Here is a 21656-nt window from a genome sequence, read left to right on the forward strand (position 1 = left end):
CTCCACACTCCTCGTGCTGAATACATCCACCTCCTAACCAGAGTGGATAAACAGCGTCAGTGGTGTTATAAGTTGTTTTGTCTCAAACCTTCTCTTCAGTAAATCATAGTACAAACTTCTAGTAGGAGAAACAGACACTGAGTGATTGGATAAACCTCTGGAGAAACAGATACTGAGTGATTGGATAAACCTCTGGAGAAACAGATACTGAGTGATTGGATAAACCTCTGGAGAAACAGATACTGAGTGATTGGATAAACCTCTGGAGAAACAGATACTGAGTGATTGGATAAACCTCTGGAGAAACAGATACTCCGAGTGATTGGATAAACCTCTGGAGAAACAGACACCGAGTGATTGGATAAACCTCTGGAGAAACAGACACCGAGTGATTGGATAAACCTCTGGAGAAACAGACACCGAGTGATTGGATAAACCTCTGGAGAAACAGACACCGAGTGATTGGATAAACCTCTGGAGAAACAGACACCGAGTGATTGGATAAACCTCTGGAGAAACAGACACCGAGTGATTGGATAAACCTCTGGAGAAACAGATTAACCGTTGTAAGTGATTGGATAAACCTCTGGAGAAACAGACACCGAGTGATTGGATAAACCTCTGGAGAAACAGACACTGTTGTAGTGATTGGATAAACCTCTGGAGAAACAGACACCTGTTGTAATAGTGATTAATAAACCACCTGGAGAAACAGACACATATTGGATAATTAACAGACCAGTGTTGATAATCTGGAGAAACAGACACCTGAGTGATTGGATAAACCTCTGGAGAAACCACCTGTTGTAAACCTCTGGATAAAAGGTAATTAACATACCTGTTGGGGAATACATATAAGGTAATTAACCACCTGTTGTAATACATATAAGGTAATTAACCACCTGTTGTAATACATATAGGTAATTAAGGTAATTAACCACCTGTTGTAATACATATAAAGGTAATTAATTAAATACATATGTAATTAACCACCTGTTGTAATACATATAAAGGTAATTAACACCTGTTGTAATACATGTTGTAATACATATAAGGTAATTAACCACCTGTTGTAATACATATATAAAGGTAATTAACCACCTGTTGTAATACATATAAGGTAATTAACCACCTGTTGTAATACATATATAAAGGTAATTAACCACCTGTTGTAATACATATATAAAGGTAATTAACTGCATGTTGTAATACATATATAAAGGTAATTAACCACATGTTGTAATACATATATAAAGGTAATTAACTGCATGTTGTAATACATATATAAAGGTAATTAACCACCTGTTGTAATACATATATAAAGGTAATTAACCACCTGGTGTAATACATATATAAAGGTAATTAACTGCATGTTGTAATACATATAAGGTAATTAAACTGCTTGTTGTAATATATATAAGGTAATTAACTGCTTGTTGTAATACATATATAAGGTAATTAACAACCTGTTGTAATACATATGAGGCATTAATAGTAGTAGGTGTTTTGATGATGTTTGATGTTATAGATTAAGGACAAAGAAGAAACTGTAATAACGTGTACAACTGTGTGAACTGCAAACATTGAATAAAAAGTAGAAACTAGACCCAAAACCCTTGGGAGAGAACACCTCTGACACTCCCGTTCTAGGGGAACAAGTCTAGTTTCTACACTAAAGACAATATGACGGTTTGGACAGAATAATCATTGTATTGTAACAGATATCCTCTATATTAATATTCAAGTAGTATTAGTCGACGGACATAGACTGTAAATTGTAACTAAGGTATAGCTTGTGTGAGTCTAGATATAAGAGCATACAAGGGGAAAGCGAAAGTAAAACCCAGAGGTACTCTAAGTCTGATTGATATTATCTAGGATCCTGAAACAAGCCTAACGGCATCACATAAGTCTAATCTCTGAATAAAAGGGCAGGATACATAACCAGGTCAGTCCGGCGGACCTGTGAGTCACCAGTTAGCCGGGTGACATAAGAACTTGAGTGAGACGACTTGTATCACTCTCGACGGGGGTACCTTAACGGTCCTATAGCAAAATCCCCTACCGCGACAGGACACGCCTCCAATATTGACACCCCTCCCACCTCAGCACAAGTGAGCTGATGTTAGACAGGTACATAGCTGAACCTGGCGTTGGGGCTGGAAAATGCCAGCGCTCATGTTCTTACATTAGGAAATTCCAAACTAACGTGCGTTTGACGCCTGCTGAAAAAAGGCCCAGAATGTTAAAGCCCCCATGCAGTATTTCATTTTTTAAATGTTTTTATTTAATTATGCAAATCAGTGCATAGTAAAATAGTAATTTCTTTTTTCTTTTCTTTTTTTCTACTGTGTTATTGACTTGTTTATGGTTTACTCCATGTGTAACTCTGTGTTGCTGTCTGTTCACACTGCTATGCTTTATCTTGGCCAGGTCGCAGTTGTAAATGAGAACTTGTTCTCAACTAGCCTACCTGTATAGGCTAGTTGAACAAGTTCTTATTTACAATGATGGGCTACCAGAAAGCAAAAGGCCTCCTGCGGGGAAAGGGGCTGGGATTTTTAAAAAAAATATAGGACAAAACACACGACATGACAACATGGTAGCAACACAACAACATGGTAGCAACACAACATGACAACAACATGGTAGCAACACAACATGACAACATGGTAGCGACACAACATGACAACATGGTAGCGACACAACATGACAACATGGTAGCGACACAACATGACAACATGGTAGCGACACAACATGACAACATGGTAGCGACACAACACGACAACATGGTAGCAACACAACACGACAACATGGTAGCAACACAACACGACAACATGGTAGCAACACAACATGACAACATGGTAGCAACACGACAACATGGTAGCAACACAACATGACAACATGGTAGCAACACAACATGACAACATGGTAGCAACACAACAACATGGTAGCAACACAACAACATGGTAGCAACACAACAACATGGTAGCAACACAACAACATGGTAGCAACACAACAACATGGTAGCAACACAACAACATGGTAGCAACACAACAACATGGTAGCAACACAACATGCAGCAGCAAAAAACATGGTACAAACATTATTGGGCCCAGACAACAGCACAAAGGACAAGGTAGAGACAACAATACATCAGGTGAAGCAGCCTGTCAGTAAGAGTGTCCATGACTGAGTGTTTGAATGAAGAAATGGAGATAAAACAGTCCAGTTGGAGTTTTTTATCTCATTCCAGTCGCTACCTGCAGCGAACTGAAAAGAGGAGTGTGCTTTGGGGACCTTAAACAGAATGTGACTAGCAGAATGGGTGTTGTATGTGGAGGATGAGGGCTGCAGTAGGTATCTCAGATAGGGGGGGAGAGAGGCAAAAGAGGGTTTTCTAAAGAAGCATCAACCAGCGCATCATGCGACAGGTATACAGAGATGACTAGTTTGCAGAGTAGTATAAAGTGCAGTGATGTGTCCTATAAGGAGCATTGGTGGCCAGTCTGATGGCAGAATGGTTAAATCATCACTGGATGTCTAATAAATCACTGTGTTTTATATTATTTTATGATTTATTTCCCTGAGCCTCCTTTTGCCATTGAAATCCTCAGTCTGATCTTGTGGGCATGTTGATACAAATGTAAATATATTTACATACACAGCCCTGATTGGTGGACAGAGCCTACCCCGCTTACCCCTTCAAAGTAGGAGGATACAAGTGCAAATAAAAGATGACTGGTCATTCAGATCAGATTGTGATATCATGATCTGGGCCAAAAACTCCATCCCGCCTGAACAGGCTGAAATTCCAGGAATTATTTTCAAAACAGGAACGTCACATTTTTAACTGCACTGCCCCTTTAAAATAGGTTGAAAGCAAGTTACTCTTCAGAAAGAGGCACCAGATTGGTGTAAAGACTCAGATTGGTGTAAATAATAGTTCTGGAATCTCCTGTGGTTGTCAATACACCAACCACTCTCCGTACAAAACTACTGAACTTACCTGGGTCAGTGTTCCCATCTACTTCTTCCCTGTTCTCCACTTCTGTGACCACCCTCTCCTCCGCCTCCTCTTTGAGGGCCATGTCCTCCGCCTCCTCTTTGAGGGCCATGTCCTCCGCCTCCTCTTTGAGGGCCATGTCCTCCGCCTCCTCTTTGAGGGCCATGTCCTCCGCCTCCTCTTTGAGGGCCATGTCCTCCGCCTCCTCTTTGAGGGCCATGTCCTCCGCCTCCTCTTTGAGGGCCATGTCCTCCGCCTCCTCTTTGAGGGCCATGTCCTCCGCCTCCTCTTTGGGCCATGTCCTCCGCCTCCTCTTTGAGGGCCATGTCCTCCGCCTCCTCTTTGAGGGCCATGTCCTCCGCCTCCTCTTTGAGGGCCATGTCCTCCGCCTCCTCTTTGAGGGCCATGTCCTCCGCCTCCTCTTTGAGGGCCATGTCCTCCGCCTCCTCTTTGAGGGCCATGTCCTCCGCCTCCTCTTTGAGGGCCATGTCCTCCGCCTCCTCTTTGAGGGCCATGTCCTCCGCCTCCTCTTTGAGGGCCATGTCCTCCGCCTCCTCTTTGAGGGCCATGTCCTCCGCCTCTTTATTCTCTACCTCTTCCTTGACTTCCCTCTCCTCCTCTTCCTCTTTGACTATCACATTGAGTTCCAGTGGTTGACTACAGTCCTCCAGCTTCACTAAGACCATCTCTGGACCCCACTGTGAGCTTCTCTGTGCTGGAACACCACAGTAAGAACCCGGGGACTTGGGTTCAGACATGGAAGGCTATAGTAGGATTCAAAAGAGGCACAAACAAAATGTAAGAGGAGTTTCACAAACAGTGTGAGTTTCACAAAATACTGGAACAGCTTAGCTAACAAAGACATATTCCATCCATACTAATACAAAGCCATATTCCATGTATGCTAATACATTTTGCTAGCTGGCATTGCTGTGGCAAAGGTACAGCTGGCGTTGACAGTGTCGAGTTAGTTGGTTTAGCTTGAACTTACAGACAAATTAAAATGTCACCTTTCTCACTAGGATGAAAAGATCTAGTTAGATAGACATTTTACCAGCAAGAAGTTAGCTTGACGCAATCGCGAACCAAAATGTAATTTGGCATTTGTAATCTCTAAATGAACAGTTAGCTAATGATTAAGGTTAGCTACTTTAATTGAGTTTGTTATCTAAAGCTGGCTAACAAGCTAACGGCCTTGCTAACTAGCCATGCTAACTAGCCATGCTAACTTACTAGATAAGGGTTGCCAATAGATTTATGCCATTTTAAAGGTGGACAATTCACATATCACATAGTTAACATGTCTGTCTTAATAACAAATAACGTTATCATTCACAACAAAGTCTTGAAGATAAACTCACTTTGTCGGTATGACAGAAAGCCAGTTAGCTTGGCTAGCCGTTTTAATGGGTAACTTAGTAAGCAAGCTAGCTAAGGTTAGCTCAAATGGATATTGTTTACACACGTGGTGGACAAATAATCCCACTACTAATGTTAACCTAAGGAAAACTTACAGAATATGTGAGAAATATTGATCTTACATTGAAACTGGAATGGGCAGCTCTTGTTGTTCTAGCTGTCTAGCGTAACTTCTTCAGTGAGGATTAACTTCTTCTTTGGTATAATGGCGTCCGCAACAATTATATTTGCGTTCCGCCACCTACTGTCCAGGTGGATAATAAGGACCCACAAAGGGAGAAAAAAAATGCATGGTAAAAAAATAAAAACCTATACAAAACTGAGCAACGAAATGTTATTTATACTAAATCAGCCTGCTTTTCTGTTTAATCAGGTTCCTACACAGGTTCATAAGGATCCTGTGATGGCGGGACATTTTCTGGCAACAGTAGCCCATGCAGTGTTTCTGCCGTTAAGTCTTGGAGGCCCAAAAACTTCTCAGACACCTCTATTAAGTTTGCCGACGACACAACCGACAACGATGAGACAGCCTATAGGGAGGAGGTCACAGACCTGGCCATGTGGTGCCAGGATAACAGCCTTTCCGTCTGCTCCATTCTCATCGAAGGCTGTAGTGGAGCAGCTTCAAGTTCCTTGGTGTCCACATCACCAACAAACTATCATGGTCCAAACACATCAAGACAATATTGAAGAGGGCACGACAAAGCCTATTCCCCCTCAGGAGACAGAAAAGATTTGGCATGGGTCCTCAGATCCTCAAAAAGTTCTACAGCTGCACCATCGAGAGCATCCCTGTACAGCACTTTGAGATATCAGCTGATGTACGAAGGGCTATATAAATACATTTGATTTGATTTGATCCCGACTGGTTGCATCACTGTCTGGTATGGTAACTGCTCGGCCTCCAATCGCAAGACACTACAGAGGGTAGTGTGTATGGCCCAGTACATCACTGGGGCCAAGCTTCCTGCCATCCAGGACCTCTATACCAGGCGGTGTCAGAGGAAGGCCCTAAGAATTGTCAAAGACTCCAGCCACCCTAGACTGTTCTCTCGGCTACCGCACGGCAAGCTTTACCAGAGCGCCAAGTCTAGATCCAAAAGGCTTCTTAACAGCTTCTACCCCCAAGCCATAGACTCCTGAACAGGTAATCAAATGGCTACCCAGACTATTTGCATTGGCCCCCCTCAACACTCTTTTATGCTGCTGCTACTCTCTGTTTATTATCTATGCATGGTCACTCCACCTACATGAACATATTACCTCAATTACCTCGACTAACCGGTGCCCCCGCTACATCAAAACCATACCACTTCTGGTTACTATGACTACACAATGTCAACACCATACCACTCCTGGTTACTATGACTACACAATGTCAACACCATACCACTCCTGGTTACTATGAATACACAATATCAACACCATACCATTCCTAGTTACTATGGCTACACAATGTCAACACCATACTCCTGGTTACTATGACTGCACAATATCAACACCATACCATTCCTGGTTACTATGTCTACACAATGTCAACACCATACCACTCCTGGTTACTATGACTACACAATGTCAACACCATACCACTCCTGGTTACTATGACTACACAATGTCAACACCATACCATTCCTGGTTACTATGACTACACAATGTCAACACCACACCACTCCTGGTTACTATGACTACACAATATCAACACCATACCACTTTCAGTCACTGATGTCCACTCATCCTTCTCGCTAACTGTCCTCGACGTGCTTTCAGCACGACACTTCTGCCTCCGCCATCCTCCCTATAGTGTCATACCAGGGATACATTTATTCAATGAGGTTTAAGAGGTTGGCATCCAATAATTATTGCATTACAGCCACCTACTAGAATGGAGAATATCTCCATTATACTTTGCTTGAAAAAAATTATAAACAGATACTCTGCCATCTAACACTACAGTATATATTCACAGTGTCAGTCAAAAGTTTGGACAAACCTACTATTCAAGGGGTTTTCTTTATTTTGATGATTTTCTACATTGTAGAATAATAGTGAAGACATCAAAACTATAAAATAACATACTGTACAGAATCATGTAGTAACATAAAAGGGATTAATAAATCAAAATATATTTTATTTGAGATTCTTCAAAGTAGCCACCCTTTGCCTTGATGACAGCTTTGCGCACTCTTGGAATTCTCTCAACGAGCTTCATGAGGTAGTCACCTGGAATGAATTCAATTAACAGCTGTGCCTTCTTAATTAATTTGTGGAATTTCTTTCCTTCTTAATGTGTTTGAGCCAATCAGTTGTTGTGACAAGGTAGGCAGTGGTATACAGAAGAGCCCTGTTTGGTAAATGACCCAAGTCCATATTATGACAAGAACAGCTCAAATGACATGGTTAGTCAATCTGGAAATTTTCAAGAACTTTCTTCAAAGTTTCTTCAAGTGCAGTCGCAAAAACCATCAAGTGCTATGATGAAACTGGCTCTCATGAGGACCGCCACAGGAAGGAAAGACCCAGACTTACCTGTGCTACAGAGGATAAGTTCATTAGAGTTAACTACACCTCAGAATGCAGCCAAAATAAATGCTTCACAGAGTTCAAGTAACAGACACATAACATCAACTGTTCAGAAGAGACTGTAAATCAGGCCTTCGTGGTCTAATTGCTGCAAGGAAACCACTACTAAAGGACACCAATAAGAAGAAGAGCCTTGCTTGGGCCAAGAAAGACGAGCAATGGACATTAGACCGGTGGAAATCTGTCCTTTGGTCTGATGAGTCCAAATTTAAGACTTCTGGTTCCAACCCCGTGTCTTTGTCTTTGTGAGGAACTTTTCTTAAACGGAAGCAAATGGAACAAAACAGGGATAAACTTACCTTTGTCCAACAAAAAAACTCTAATGTGCAACTGTTGGACTAATGACTAATGATTAAACCCTAGATCAGCTAGATGCAGGCAAGTGTGCAAGGCAGTATTGAACGTGTCTGTCACCTTGATTACTCTAAATTATCTCGACCTGTGCACCTATGTTTTAAACTTTAATTCATAGGCCAGGTTGTAGCATCCTCATGATGGGTAGAGGGAAAATGAGTATCATGTAGTAGCCTAAACCTATCGATGTTCCATTGATCTGGATGAATGGAATATGAATGACAGTCATCCAGTCTGCTGTAATAGAAATAAGGCTCATACATTTAAAAAAATATATATATTCCTTCTCATCTTAAAACGGCACCAACCGCCACTGCTTTACTTACAGTATAGCCTACCTGTAAAGCACCAGATATAATGACTCTTCAACCCTCCATAATAAAGAGAGACAGGATACTTACAATAGTTGTATTTGTATTTGTATTCTGCCATTTAGAAGTTTTTGTTGTATACATTTTCCATGACTAAATTATATATTTTTTCTTCTTTTTTTTTTTTTAAAGCGATATAGAAATCCAACTAGAATATATGATGTCTGATTACTCAGGATTTTCTATGGACCGATATTAGCTATGGATTCCACAATGTCAACTTCACTCAGTTTTCTCTGCCGTGCTGCCTGTTTGGTGATTCCTGAAATAGGGATATGTTCACAATAAAGCCTTACCATCTTCTTAAAATAAAGCTGGTATGATAAGGAATCTCTCCAGGGTGAGTTAGCTGGTGTTTCTTTAGGTCTCCTAGGGGACTGAATCTTTTCCTCACACTGTGCCAGTGAAATGGTGGGTCTTCAAATTTGTTCACTGACTGAAGCTTTCCACACAGGGAGCAGCTGCCACAATCCTTTGCAAGTCATTTTTTACCCCTTTATCTAACCAGGTAAGTTATTATTAGTCATAATTAGCTGGTGTTATTTTGGAAATAAACTGGTGAAACTATCCCCACATTGATAGCAGAGTTAAGGCTTCTCCCCTATGTGAACAAACGGGTGTCTTCAGATCTAACGACACAGCTTTTCTCCTGTATGAATTCCCTGATGCTTCTTCAAATTTGCTGATTGACTGAAACGCTTCCCACACAGAGCAGCGGTATTGTTTCTCTCCTGTGTGAATTAACTGGATGTTAGGTGGTGTAAATAACTGACACACTTCCCACAATGAGATCATTGTTAAGGCTTCTCTACAGTGTGGGTTAGTTGGTGTCTCTTTAGGTTTCCTACCAGACTGAAACTCTTTCCACACTGAGAACAGTGGTAAGGTTTCTCCCCTGTGTGAGTTATCTGATGTTTCTTCAGAGTTGATGAATGACTGAAACTCTTACCACACTGGGAGCATTGGAACAGCTTTCCACCCGTGTGAATCAGCTGGTGTTTCTTTAGGAAATATAAACTGGTGAAACTATCCCCACACTGAGAGCAGTGGTAAGGCTTCTCTCCTGTGTGAATTAACTGGTGTGTATTTAGGTTGGCTAACTGACTGAAACTCTTCCCACAATGAGAGCAGAGGTAAGGCTTTTCTCCAGTGTGAGTTAGGTGGTGTTTCTTTAGGAAATATAAACTGGTGAAACTATCCCCGCATTGAGAGCAGAGGTAAGGCTTCTCTCCTGTGTGAGTTATCTGGTGTGGCTTCAGTTCAGATAACGTGGTGAAACTCTTCCCACATTGAGAACAAAGGTAAGGCTTCTCTCCTGTGTGAGTTAGTTGGTGTCTTTTCAGACTTGATAACTGACTGAAACTCTTTCCACATTGGGAGCAGTGGAAGGGTTTCTCTCCTGTGTGCGTTCTCGTGTGTGACTTTAATTCTCTTGGAGATCTGAAATCCTTCCCACACTGAGAGCAGTTGTATGGCTTCTCTCCTGTGTGAATTAACTGGTGTGTATTTCGGTTGGCTAACTGACTGAAACTCTTCCCACAATGAGAGCAGAGGTAAGACTTCTGTCCTGTGTGAGTTAGGTGGTGGTTTCTCAAAGTTGTTAACTGACTGAAACTCTTTCCACATTGGGAGCAGTGGTAAGGCTTCTCTCCTGTGTGAGTTCTCTGGTGCGTCTTTAGATGGTCCGAATGACTGCAACCCTTTCCACAAACAGTGCAGTGGTATGGCTTCTCTCCTGTGTGAGTTCTCTGGTGCGTCTTTAGTTTGCTTGGTGTTTCACATCTCATCCCACATTGACCACACGGGTATGTCGCCATCGTTTTTTGAGTCTGTTTTGATTTGAGGTGAGTTGGACAAATAACACTGCCTCTGCAATCTGAGCAGGGGTGGGGCCTACAAGTGTGTCTTCTCAACTCCTCTGGATCATAGAAACTAGTGAAGCAGTCCATGCAGTGGTGATGTTTCTGTCTTGAGTTCCTCCGTCTGTGTTGTTTATGGTTTCCTGATGCTGTGGAACTGGGCTCACTGTCTGAACCTGGGTTGGAGATCTCTCCTGTGGGAACATGAACAGATATGGGGTTAGAATCAGGAACAGCATTGAAATGGTCTGTAACAGTATTTTTATATCAATATCAAACCATTTATTGGGTAACAATTGAGTACTTCACTTTAATACACTGAACAAAAATATAAATGGAAGAAGCAACAATTTCAAAAATTATACTCATAAAAGGAAATCAGTGAATTGAAAAACATTCATTAGGCCCTAATCTATGGATTTCACATGACTGGGAATACAGATATGCATCGGTTGGTCATAGATACGGGGCGGCAGGGTAGCCTAGTGGTTAGAGCGTTGGACTAGTAACCGAAAGGTTGCAAGTTCAAATCCCCGAGCTGACAAGGAACACGGTAGCTTATGCCTGCCCATACCATAACCCGACCGCCATCATTACCACTCTGTTCACAACGTTATCAGCAAATCGCTCACCCACAAGACACCATACATGCTTTCTGCCATCTGACCGGTACAGTTGAAACCAGGATTCATCCATGAAGAGCACAATTCTCCAGTGTGCTTATGGTAGAGAATTGAACATGAAATTATCTAGCAACAAGTACTGCTCCCTAAAACTGCTCCCTAAAAACTTGAGGTATCTTTGGCATTGTGTCGCGTGACAAAATTGCACATTTTAGAGTGGCCTTTTATTGTCCCCAGTTCCTTGTAATGATCACGCTGTTTAATCAGCTTCCTGATATGCCACACCTGTCAGGTGGATGGATTCTCTTTGCGAAGGAGAAATGCTCACTAACAGGTATAAAAACAAATTTGGGCCCCAAATTTAAATAAACGTTTTGTGCATGCACATTTCTGGGATGTTTTCTTTCAGCTCATGAAATATTGGACCAATATTTCACAGGTTGCGTTTACATTTTTGTTCAGTGTGGATTTCCATTGAAATTGCAAAGGGAAAAAAAAGCTTTTATAGCAAAAAAAAAAAAAAAATGTCTCCAGCAAGAACTTTGCATAATTTACCACATGGTGACATCACCATGGAAGCCTCAACTCCCACACAAGTCTGCTGATTAGAAGGTCCTGGGTAAAACAGCAACTAACAGGACATTTTTTAAAATCACACTTTTAGTGTTCGTGTTTCATCAGCTGTCGTACAAAATGATGTAAAACACAGGAAAAACTGCATTTTGAGTGCACTTGGACTTTAAAATCTAGATTCCTTCATTAAACCAACAACATCTCTGTTGTGGTAAAACTCTGAGGGATGGGCTTTGAGAAATGTAACCACTCTCAAATTAAATAGACAGATCTGAAGATGCAAGGACTGACCATGCATGATATCAAAATTATAGTTTTAACCATATTTAGAGGCTATACAGTGTTTGGTTACATTTAACATTGTTTACAAATATTGGAGTAAAACAAGCTGGTATGTTGGGATCTGATGGGGAACGACCATTGAACTACGAGCCATTTCTAAGTTACATTCATCAAGAATCAATGGGTAAATATAATTAATTTCAAAGTCAAAAAATGGATGTAGCAGCAAAGGATTCTAGATTTAAGAATTTTCCCAAACGTACACAAGGTCCAATGAAAATGTTTACTTCTGCTTTGTCCCTGAAAGACACAGGTTGGAGAGGTCGGAGCAGGGGACTTCCATGCTCTGGCTCCCATGGAGCAGTTGTTGTGGAGGGTTAAGTGCCTTACTCAAGGGCACAACAGCGGGTGATGACATCTAGGATTTGATATCAGATAGCAGCAACCTTCCAGTTGCACAGCTCACCTTCCGACAGAGTTTTGGAACCTCCTGGGGCTGCCAACGCACCAACTTCTCTGCAGGACCCGGAATTCAAACTGTCAATCCTTGGTCGCTGGCTCACCTCTCTAACCGTTAGGCTACCGGCCGCCCCTTTAAACAAACACAATATGGATGTTCCAGGAAAAAAACGTCTCTTCTGCATCGATTTGATATTTTAAGAAGAAATTGTGCACCAATAATGACTTTTAAAAGCTTGTTATATTAAATGACCACAGAGAAGTGCAGATATGTAGCATTTTGACAAGTCCCTCCTGTGCACCTCAGTGGCGTCTTGGACGATTTTAACCCATCGAACACCAAAACATATCAACATTTTCACCATCATTGTAAAGCCCTAGTGGTGATGTTGATGCTTATAGAAAGTCCTTTCTGAACGTTATCATTTATTTCATGTGATTAGTGACTCATTTACCACCGTCCCTCATTTTAAGGTCAAACCCGTTACGGAAACTGAATGCTCGTTTTAAGATGGTGAAACTATTCCTTTTTGGAAAGAAGAGGAGGGCGCTCAATCAACGTGAGTCGAGGTGCAATCTAAAAAATAAATCATCAATGCAAAGGAAAATCATAACACTGGCACTTCCCTTTGTGGGATTATTCTGATGAAGGCCAACGTAGACTGAAACATTGATCTTTAACCTTTAACCTTGTTTAAATAAAACAAAGACACTATTCCTTCTACATAGTTTTTTTCAACAGAAGCATTGACCATCTAATAGTCAAATCATAGTGTAAAATCAGGTGAGCTGGTTCTACTCTTTATGTATAAACGGGTGAGCTGGTTCTACTCTTTATGTATAAACAGGTGAGCTGGTTCTACTCTTTATGTATAAACAGGTGAGCTGGTTCTACTCTTTATGTATAAACAGGTGAGCTGGTTCTACTCTTTATGTATAAACAGGTGAGCTGGTTCTACTCTTTATGTATAAACAGGTGAGCTGGTTCTACTCTTTATGTATAAACAGGTGAGCTGGTTCTACTCTTTATGTATAAACAGGTGAGCTGGTTCTACTCTTTATGTATAAACAGGTGAGCTGGTTCTACTCTTTATGTATAAACAGGTGAGCTGGTTCTACTCTTTATGTATAAACAGGTGAGCTGGTTCTACTCTTTATGTAAAAGCCGGTGAGCTGGTTCTACTGTATATGTAAAAGCAGGTGAGCTGGTTCTACTGTATATGTAAAAGCAGGTGAGCTGGTTCTACTCTTTATGTATAAACAGGTGAGCTGGTTCTACTCTTTATGTAAAAGCAGGTGAGCTGGTTCTACTGTATATGTATAAACAGGTGAGCTGGTTCTACTCTTTATGTAACAGCAGGTGAGCTGGTTCTACTGTATATGTAAAAGCAGGTGAGCTGGTTCTACTCTTTATGTATAAACAGGTGAGCTGGTTCTACTGTATATGTAAAAGCAGGTGAGCTGGTTCTACTGTATATGTAAAAGCAGGTGAGCTGGTTCTACTGTATATGTAAAAGCAGGTGAGCTGGTTCTACTGTATATGTAAAAGCAGATGGATAGGTTGTGGTTCCACTCTCTGAACCAACTGTGTTACCTAGGAGACCTGCTGTTTGTGGGTCTGAAACGTTCCTTTTAGAGCTGCATGAAACTGTCAGTGTTGTGTGTTTTTAAGGACACGCCTCCAATATTGCCACCCCTCCCACCTCAGCACAAGTGAGCTGATGTTACACAGATGTTAGACCGGTACATAGCTGAACCTGGCGTTGGGGCTGGAAAATACCAGCGCTCATGCTCTTACAATTCCAAACTAATGTGTATTTGACACTTGGGCCTCTAATCGCCAGCTGAAAACAGAGCCCATAATGTTAAAGCCCCCATGCAGTATTTTTAAATCAAATCAAATCAAATCAAATTTTATTTGTCACATACACATGGTTAGCAGATGTTAGTGCGAGTGTAGCGAAATGCTTGTGCTTCTAGTTCCGACAATGCAGTAATAACGAGCAAGTAATCTAACTAACAATTCCAAAAAAAACTACTGTCATACACAGTGTAAGGGGATAAAGAATATGTACATAAGGATATATGAATGAGTGACGGTACAGAGCAGCATAGGCAAGATACAGTAGATGATATCGAGTACAGTATATACATATGAGATAAGTATGTAAACCAAGTGGCATAGTTAAAGTGGCTAGTGATACATGTATTACATAAGGATGCAGTCGATGATATAGAGTACAGTATCAACGTATGCATATGAGATGAACAATGTAGGGTAAGTAACATTATATAAGGTAGCATTGTTTAAAGTGGCTAGTGATATATTTACATCATTTCCCATCGATTCCCATGATTAAAGTGGCTGGAGTAGAGTCAGTGTCATTGACAGTGTGTTGGCAGTAGCCACTCAATGTTAGTGGTGGCTGTTTAACAGTCTGATGGCCTTGAGATAGAAGCTGTTTTTCAGTCTCTCGGTCCCAGCTTTGATGCACCTGTACTGACCTCGCCTTCTGGATGGCAGCGGGGTGAACAGGCAGTGGCTCGGGTGGTTGATGTCCTTGATGATCTTTATGGCCTTCCTGTAGCATCGGGTGGTGTAGGTGTCCTGGAGGGCAGGTAGTTTGCCCCGGTGATGCGTTGTGCAGACCTCACTACCCTCTGGAGAGCCTTACGGTTGAGGGCGGTGCAGTTGCCATACCAGGCGGTGATACAGCCCGCCAGGATGCTCTCGATTGTGCATCTGTAGAAGTTTGTGAGTGCTTTTGGTGACAAGCCGAATTTCTTCAGCCTCCTGAGGTTGAAGAGGCGCTGCTGCGCCTTCCTCACGATGCTGTCTGTGTGAGTGGACCAATTCAGTTTGTCTGTGATGTGTATGCCGAGGAACTTAAAACTTGCTACCCTCTCCACTACTGTTCCATCGATGTGGATGGGGGTGTTCCCTCTGCTGTTTCCTGAAGTCCACAATCATCTCCTTAGTTTTGTTGACGTTGAGTGTGAGGTTATTTTCCTGACACCACACTCCGAGGGCCCTCACCTCCTCCCTGTAGGCCGTCTCGTCGTTGTTGGTAATCAAGCCTACCACTGTTGTGTCGTCCGCAAACTTGATGATTGAGTTGGAGGCGTGCATGGCCACGCAGTCGTGGGTGAACAGGGAGTACAGGAGAGGGCTCAGAACGCACCCTTGTGGGGCCCCAGTGTTGAGGATCAGCGGGGAGGAGATGTTGTTGCCTACCCTCACCACCTGGGGCGGCCCGTCAGGAAGTCCAGTACCCAGTTGCACAGGGGCGGGGTCGAGACCCAGGGTCTCGAGCTTGATGACGAGCTTGGAGGGTACTATGGTGTTGAATGCCGAGCTGTAGTCGATGAACAGCATTCTCACATAGGTATTCCTCTTGTCCAGATGGGTTAGTGTGCAGTGTGGTTGAGATTGCATCGTCTGTGGACCTATTTGGGCGGTAAGCAAATTGGAGTGGGTCAAGGGTGTCAGGTAGGGTGGAGGTGATATGGTCCTTGACTAGTCTCTCAAAGCACTTCATGATGACGGATGTGAGTGCTACGGGCGGTAGTCGTTTAGCTCAGTTACCTTAGCTTTCTTGGGAACAGGAACAATGGTGGCCCTCTTGAAGCATGTGGGAACAGCAGACTGGTATAGGGATTGATTGAATATGTCCGTAAACACACCGGCCAGCTGGTCTGCGCATGCTCTGAGGGCGCGGCTGGGGATGCCGTCTGGGCCTGCAGCCTTGAGAGGGTTAACACGTTTAAATGTCTTACTCACTTCGGCTGCAGTGAAGGAGAGACCGCATGTTTCCGTTGCAGGCCGTGTCAGTGGCACTGTATTGTCCTCAAAGCGGGCAAAAAAGTTATTTAGTCTGCCTGGGAGCAAGACATCCTGGTCCGTGACTGGGCTGGGTTTCTTCCTGTAGTCCGTGATTGACTGTAGACCCTGCCACATACCTCTTGTGTCTGAGCCGTTGAATTGAGATTCTACTTTGTCTCTGTACTGGCGCTTAGCTTGTTTGATAGCCTTGCGGAGGGAATAGCTGCACTGTTTGTATTCAGCCATGTTACCAGACACCTTGCCCTGATTAAAAGCAGTGGTTCGTGCCTTCAGTTTCACACGAATGCTGCCATCAATCCACGGTTTCTGGTTAGGGAATGTTTTAATCGTTGCTATGGGAACGTCATCTTCAACGCACGTTCTAATGAACTCGCACACCGTATCAGCGTATTCGTCAATGTTGTTGTCTGACGCAATACGAAACATCTCCCAGTCCACGTGATGGAAGCAGTCTTGGAGTGTGGAGTCAGCTTGGTCGGACCAGCGTTGGACAGACCTCAGCGTGGGAGCTTCTTGTTTTAGTTTCTGTCTGTAGGCAGGGATCAACAAAATGGAGTCGTGGTCAGCTTTTCCGAAAGGGGGGCGGGGCAGGGCCTTATATGCGTCTGGAAGTTAGAGTAACAATGATCCAGGGTCTTTCCACCCCTGGTTGCGCAATCGATATGCTGATAAAATTTAGGGAGTCTTGTTTTCAGATTAGCCTTGTTAAAATCCCCAGCTACAATGAATGCAGCCTCCGGATAAATCGTTTCCAGTTTGCAGAGAGTTAAATAAAGTTCGTTCAGAGCCATCGATGTGTCTGCTTGGGGGGGATATATACGGCTGTGATTATAATCGAAGAGAATTCTCTTGGTAGATAATGCGGTCTACATTTGATTGTGAGGAATTCTAAATCAGGTGAACAGAAGGATTTGAGTTCCTGTATGTTTCTTTCATCACACCATGTCACGTTGGCCATAAGACATACGCCCCCGCCCGTCTTCTTACCAGAAAGATGTTTGTTTCTGTCGGCGCGATGCGTGGAGAAACCCGCTGGCTGCACCGCTTCGGATTGCGTCTCTCCAGTTAGCCATGTTTCCGTGAAGCAGAGAACGTTACAGTCTCTGATGTCCCTCTGGAATGCTACCCTTGCTCGGATTTCATCAACCTTGTTGTCAAGAGACTGGACATTGGCAAGAAGAATGCTAGGGAGTGGTGCACGATGTGCCCGTCTCCGGAGTCTGACCAGAACCACCTTCGTTTCCCTCTTTTTCTGAGTCGTTTTTTTTTTTGGGTCGCTGCATGTGATCCACTCGGTCACACTGGTTGTAAAAGGCAGAACACAGGATCCGCGTCGCGAAAAACATATTCTTGGTCGTACTGATGGTGAGTTGACGCTGATCTTATATTCAGTAGTTCTTGTCGGCTGTATGTAAAGAAACCTAAGATGACCTGGGGTACTAGTGTAAGAAATAACACGTAAAAAAACAAAAAACTGCATAGTTTCCTAGGAACGCGAAGCGAGGCGGCCATCTCTGTCGGCGCCGGAAGTACAACTACTGAACTTAATAAATCACTGCATGTTTTTATTTCATGAAAATAACTTCAAATATATTTGTTATCATTTATTTCCCTGAGCCTCCTTTTGCCATTGAAATGCTCAGTCTGATCTTCTGGGCATGTGGATACAAATTAAAATATATTTACATACACAGCCCTAATTGGCGGATAGAGCCTACCCCGCTTACCCCTTCAAAGAAAAAGTTACCAGATTGGTGGAAAGACAATAATAGTTCTGGAATCCCCTGTGGTTGTCAATGCACCAACCTCTCTCCATCCTGAACTACTGAACTTACCTGGGTCAGTGTTCCCATCTACTTCTTCCTCCTCTTCCCTGTTCTCCACTTCTGTGACTGCTCTCTGCTCCGCCTCCTGTGTGACTGCTCTCTGCTCCTCTTTGAATGCTCGCTCCTCCGCCTCCTCCTCTTTGAATGCTCTCTCCTCCGCCTCCTCTATGACTGCTCTCTGCTCCTCTGTGAATGCTCTCTCCTCCGCCTCCTCTTTGAATTCTCTCTGCTCCTCTCTGAATGCTCTCTCCTCCACCTCCTCCTCTTTGAATGCTCTCTCCTCCGCCTCCTCCTCTTTGAATGCTCTCTCCTCCTCCTCTTTGAATGCTCTCTCCTCCACCTCCTCCTCTTTGAATGCTCTCTCCTCCGCCTCCTCCTCTTTGAATGCTCTCTCCTCCTCCTCCTCCTCTTTGAATGCTCTCCTCCTCCTCCTCTTTGAATGCTCTCTCCTCCTCCTGCTCCTCTTTGAATGCTCTCTCCTCCTCTTTGAATGCTCTCTCCTCCTCCTCCTCTATATTCCCTCTCTCCTCCTCCTCCTCCTCCTCCTCTTTAATCCATCTCTCCTCCTCCTCCTCTTTAATCCCTCTCTCCTCCTCCTCCTCCTCCTCTTTAATCCCTCTCTCCTCCTCCTCTTTAATCCCTCTCTTCTCCTCCTCCTCCTCCTCTTTCCTCCTCCTCCTCCTCCTCTTTAATCCCTCTCTCCTCCTCCTCCTCTTTAATCCCTCTCTCCTCCTCTTCCTCTTTGACTATCACATTGAGTTCCAGTGGTTGACTACAGTCCTCCAGCTTCACTAAGACCATCTCTGGACCCCACTGTGAGCTTCTCTGTGCTGGAACACCACAGTAAGAACCCGGGGACTTGGGTTCAGACATGGAAGGCTATAGTTGGATTCAAAAGAGGCACAAACAAAATGTAAGGTGAGTTTCACAACTGGAACAGCTTAAAGGAATATATCTAAATATTCCAGCCACTAATACATTTAGCTAGCTAGTATTGCTTTGGCGATTGTACAGCTAGCGTTAGCAACGTTAAACTAGTTGGGTTAGCATCAGCTTACTGACGAATTTTACTGTCACTTTCTCACTAGGATGAAACGAGACACATTATCAGCAAGAAGTTCATTTGAAACATTGCCGAACCAAAATGACATTTGATTTGTAATCTCTAAAATGACCCATTAGCTAATGATTAGGTGCTGAAATTAAAATAACTAGCTTGCTAGCTAGCCAGCCTTAGAAACAGCCTAGCTAACCAGCCATGCTCACTTATTAGCCAATATATCTTTGCCATCTTGAAGATGGACAATCACACATCACACATCACTGTCTTAATAACAAATAATGGTATCATTCACAACAGCATCTTTAAGAGCTGCTTGGCATGACAGATAGATAGAAACGTTAGTTAGCTTGAGTAGGCATTTTAATGACCAGTGAGTAAGCTAGCTAACGTTTGCTAAAATGGCTATTGTTTACACATAATTTGGTGGACGTGGATAAATAATCCGCCTACTAATGTTTACATATGAAATCGTTTCTGAATATATTAGAAATGTAGATCTTACCTTGACGCTTGACATTGAACTGGCAGCTGTTGTTGTTCTAGCTCGCGCAACTCCTTCTTTGGTTTAACGGCGGGTGGCATCCAGTCTAATGTTGCATTACCGCCACCAACTGGACCGGAGAATAAAATAAATTATACTTTGTACAAATTACCCTGCCAAATATTGTTGATGTTCTCGGTATCCATAGCCAGAATAGCCAGAGGTTTCCTGTTATATTCATCATACCTTGGTTTTTGTGGTAAGTGTGAATGAAAAAAAAAAAATGTGATAATGGTTTTCATAAACATACATTGTCCTATGGGATATTCATTGGCAAGGTAAGGAAGGGGGATGGTACATTTGATATGCATAACATATACCAATTAACATACCTTTGTATTTTTTGGATTCACAGACTTCACCATCCCTACCCCTCTGAATATAACAGGAAACCTGTTCAATCATCATGCACTGCAAAATCATTCTGGCTATATACGGAGAACATCAACACATTAACATCAACAGGCCAGAGGATATACACATTGGACTTGGGGCTCTGCTGGGAGTTTACCTCATATTTAGATTGTTTTTATTCTGCTTTGCCACTAAAATCATAATAAACACTGAGAACTAAAATATTGTATTATTGTTGTTATTGTTATGCATATTAATAATAATATGGGGGAGGGGGTTACATTTTTACCCCAAAAGGTTATTTAAAAAGGTTATTTGAAGAACTTATAGGGCTTCCCCCGCAGTTTCAATGTGAAGAAGTTATAGGGCTTCCCTCAGTTTCAATGTGAAGAAGTTATAGGGCTTCCCTCAGTTTCAATGTGAAGAAGTTATAGGGCTTCCCCTCAGTTTCAATGTGAAGAACTTATAGGGCTTCACCCACAGTTTCAATGTGAAGAAGTTATAGGGCTTCCCCCACAGTTTCAATGTGCAGAACTCCTAAAGGATACACAAGGAACCTTTTCTTTTTAGAGTGTATAGTTGATAACCATGTCAATGAAGACTAAAAAGCCAAACATAGCCAACCTTACGGAAGCACGTCACTCTGTACTGGCAAAATTCTACAACTCACAGGGGCCTCGTTCATAACCGTTGCTAAATGTAACAGCATAACGTTGGACTAGTAAATTAAAGGTTGCAAGATCAAATCCCCGAGCTGACAAGGTACAAATCTGTCGTTTTGCCCCTGAGCGAGGCAGTTAACCCACTGTTCCTAGGCAGTCATTGAAAATAAGAATTTGTTCTTAAATGACTTGCCTAGTTAAATAAAGGCTCAATTGAAAAATATATAATTACATTAAGAATCCCTTTAATTCAATAGCATCTCTGTGAGTCATAAAGATTCGTGATTTGACTTTATAAATGTAAATGTTTTATTGTGGCATAAACACAACCAGACATGAAATAATGTTTTCATCTGATTGTCAAACAATCACCTCAAAAGGTCTCCTTTATTAGGCTACAGTCGTGAATGGATAGAGACATCTGTTACACAAAACACCAGAAAGTGTAATGACATTTGGAGATTGTCATTATGCCAGAATTTATGCGTCCACTGCTGTCCGCGTGAGTCTCGTGTCGGCCACTCATCTCTGCCTTGGCAAAATGTGATGTGGTTAGACGAGAACACTGACATTATGGAGCGTAGGCTACACCACCCGTTTAAGGCCATTGGCTCATTGTTCATGCCTCTGACAGGCAGTAGTGATAAAGAGTGGTCTACTAGCTTACAGTTTGACATTTTGTTTTAATTATTGTGAAAGGCTCATGTTTTACCGGTACGGCGTACCCCCACTATTTATTTTGCCGGGGACGTCGTACCGCCTTACTTCCCCCCTGGTGGTAGCTCAAGCTACTTTACATAGTTGTTTTCTAAATTTTTCTTTAGACCTTTGACAGCTGCA

General features: G+C 42.6%; 1 protein-coding gene across 1 annotated transcript; it reads right to left on the minus strand.

The window, feature by feature from the left end:
- Positions 1 to 3259: 3259 nt before the first annotated feature.
- On the minus strand, positions 3260 to 19884 carry LOC121846086 (titin homolog). The gene is made up of 5 exons (XM_042318870.1): positions 19762 to 19884; positions 18935 to 19075; positions 4290 to 4629; positions 4010 to 4240; positions 3260 to 3273 (listed from the first exon to the last, which is right to left on the minus strand). The coding sequence occupies exons 1-5, from the start codon at positions 19774 to 19776 to the stop codon at positions 3260 to 3262; spliced, it is 741 nt and encodes a 246-aa protein (XP_042174804.1). The 5' UTR covers positions 19777 to 19884.
- Between the last annotated feature and the right edge of the window lie 1772 nt (positions 19885 to 21656).

Source organism: Oncorhynchus tshawytscha, unplaced genomic scaffold (genome assembly GCF_018296145.1).
Source record: "Oncorhynchus tshawytscha isolate Ot180627B unplaced genomic scaffold, Otsh_v2.0 Un_contig_447_pilon_pilon, whole genome shotgun sequence".
Lineage (NCBI taxonomy): Eukaryota > Metazoa > Chordata > Actinopteri > Salmoniformes > Salmonidae > Oncorhynchus > Oncorhynchus tshawytscha.

What these genes read in the sequence shown, in the direction of transcription:
- LOC121846086 (XM_042318870.1), bottom strand. An exon ending in TCAATGTGATAGTCAAAGAG is followed by an intron (nt 4,630 to 18,934) that starts GAAGAGGAGGAG and finishes ATAGTCAAAGAG; the next exon opens with GAAGAGGAGGAGAGGGAAGT. An exon ending in GGACATGGCCCAAAGAGGAG is followed by an intron (nt 4,241 to 4,289) that starts GCGGAGGACATG and finishes TGGCCCTCAAAG; the next exon opens with AGGAGGCGGAGGACATGGCC.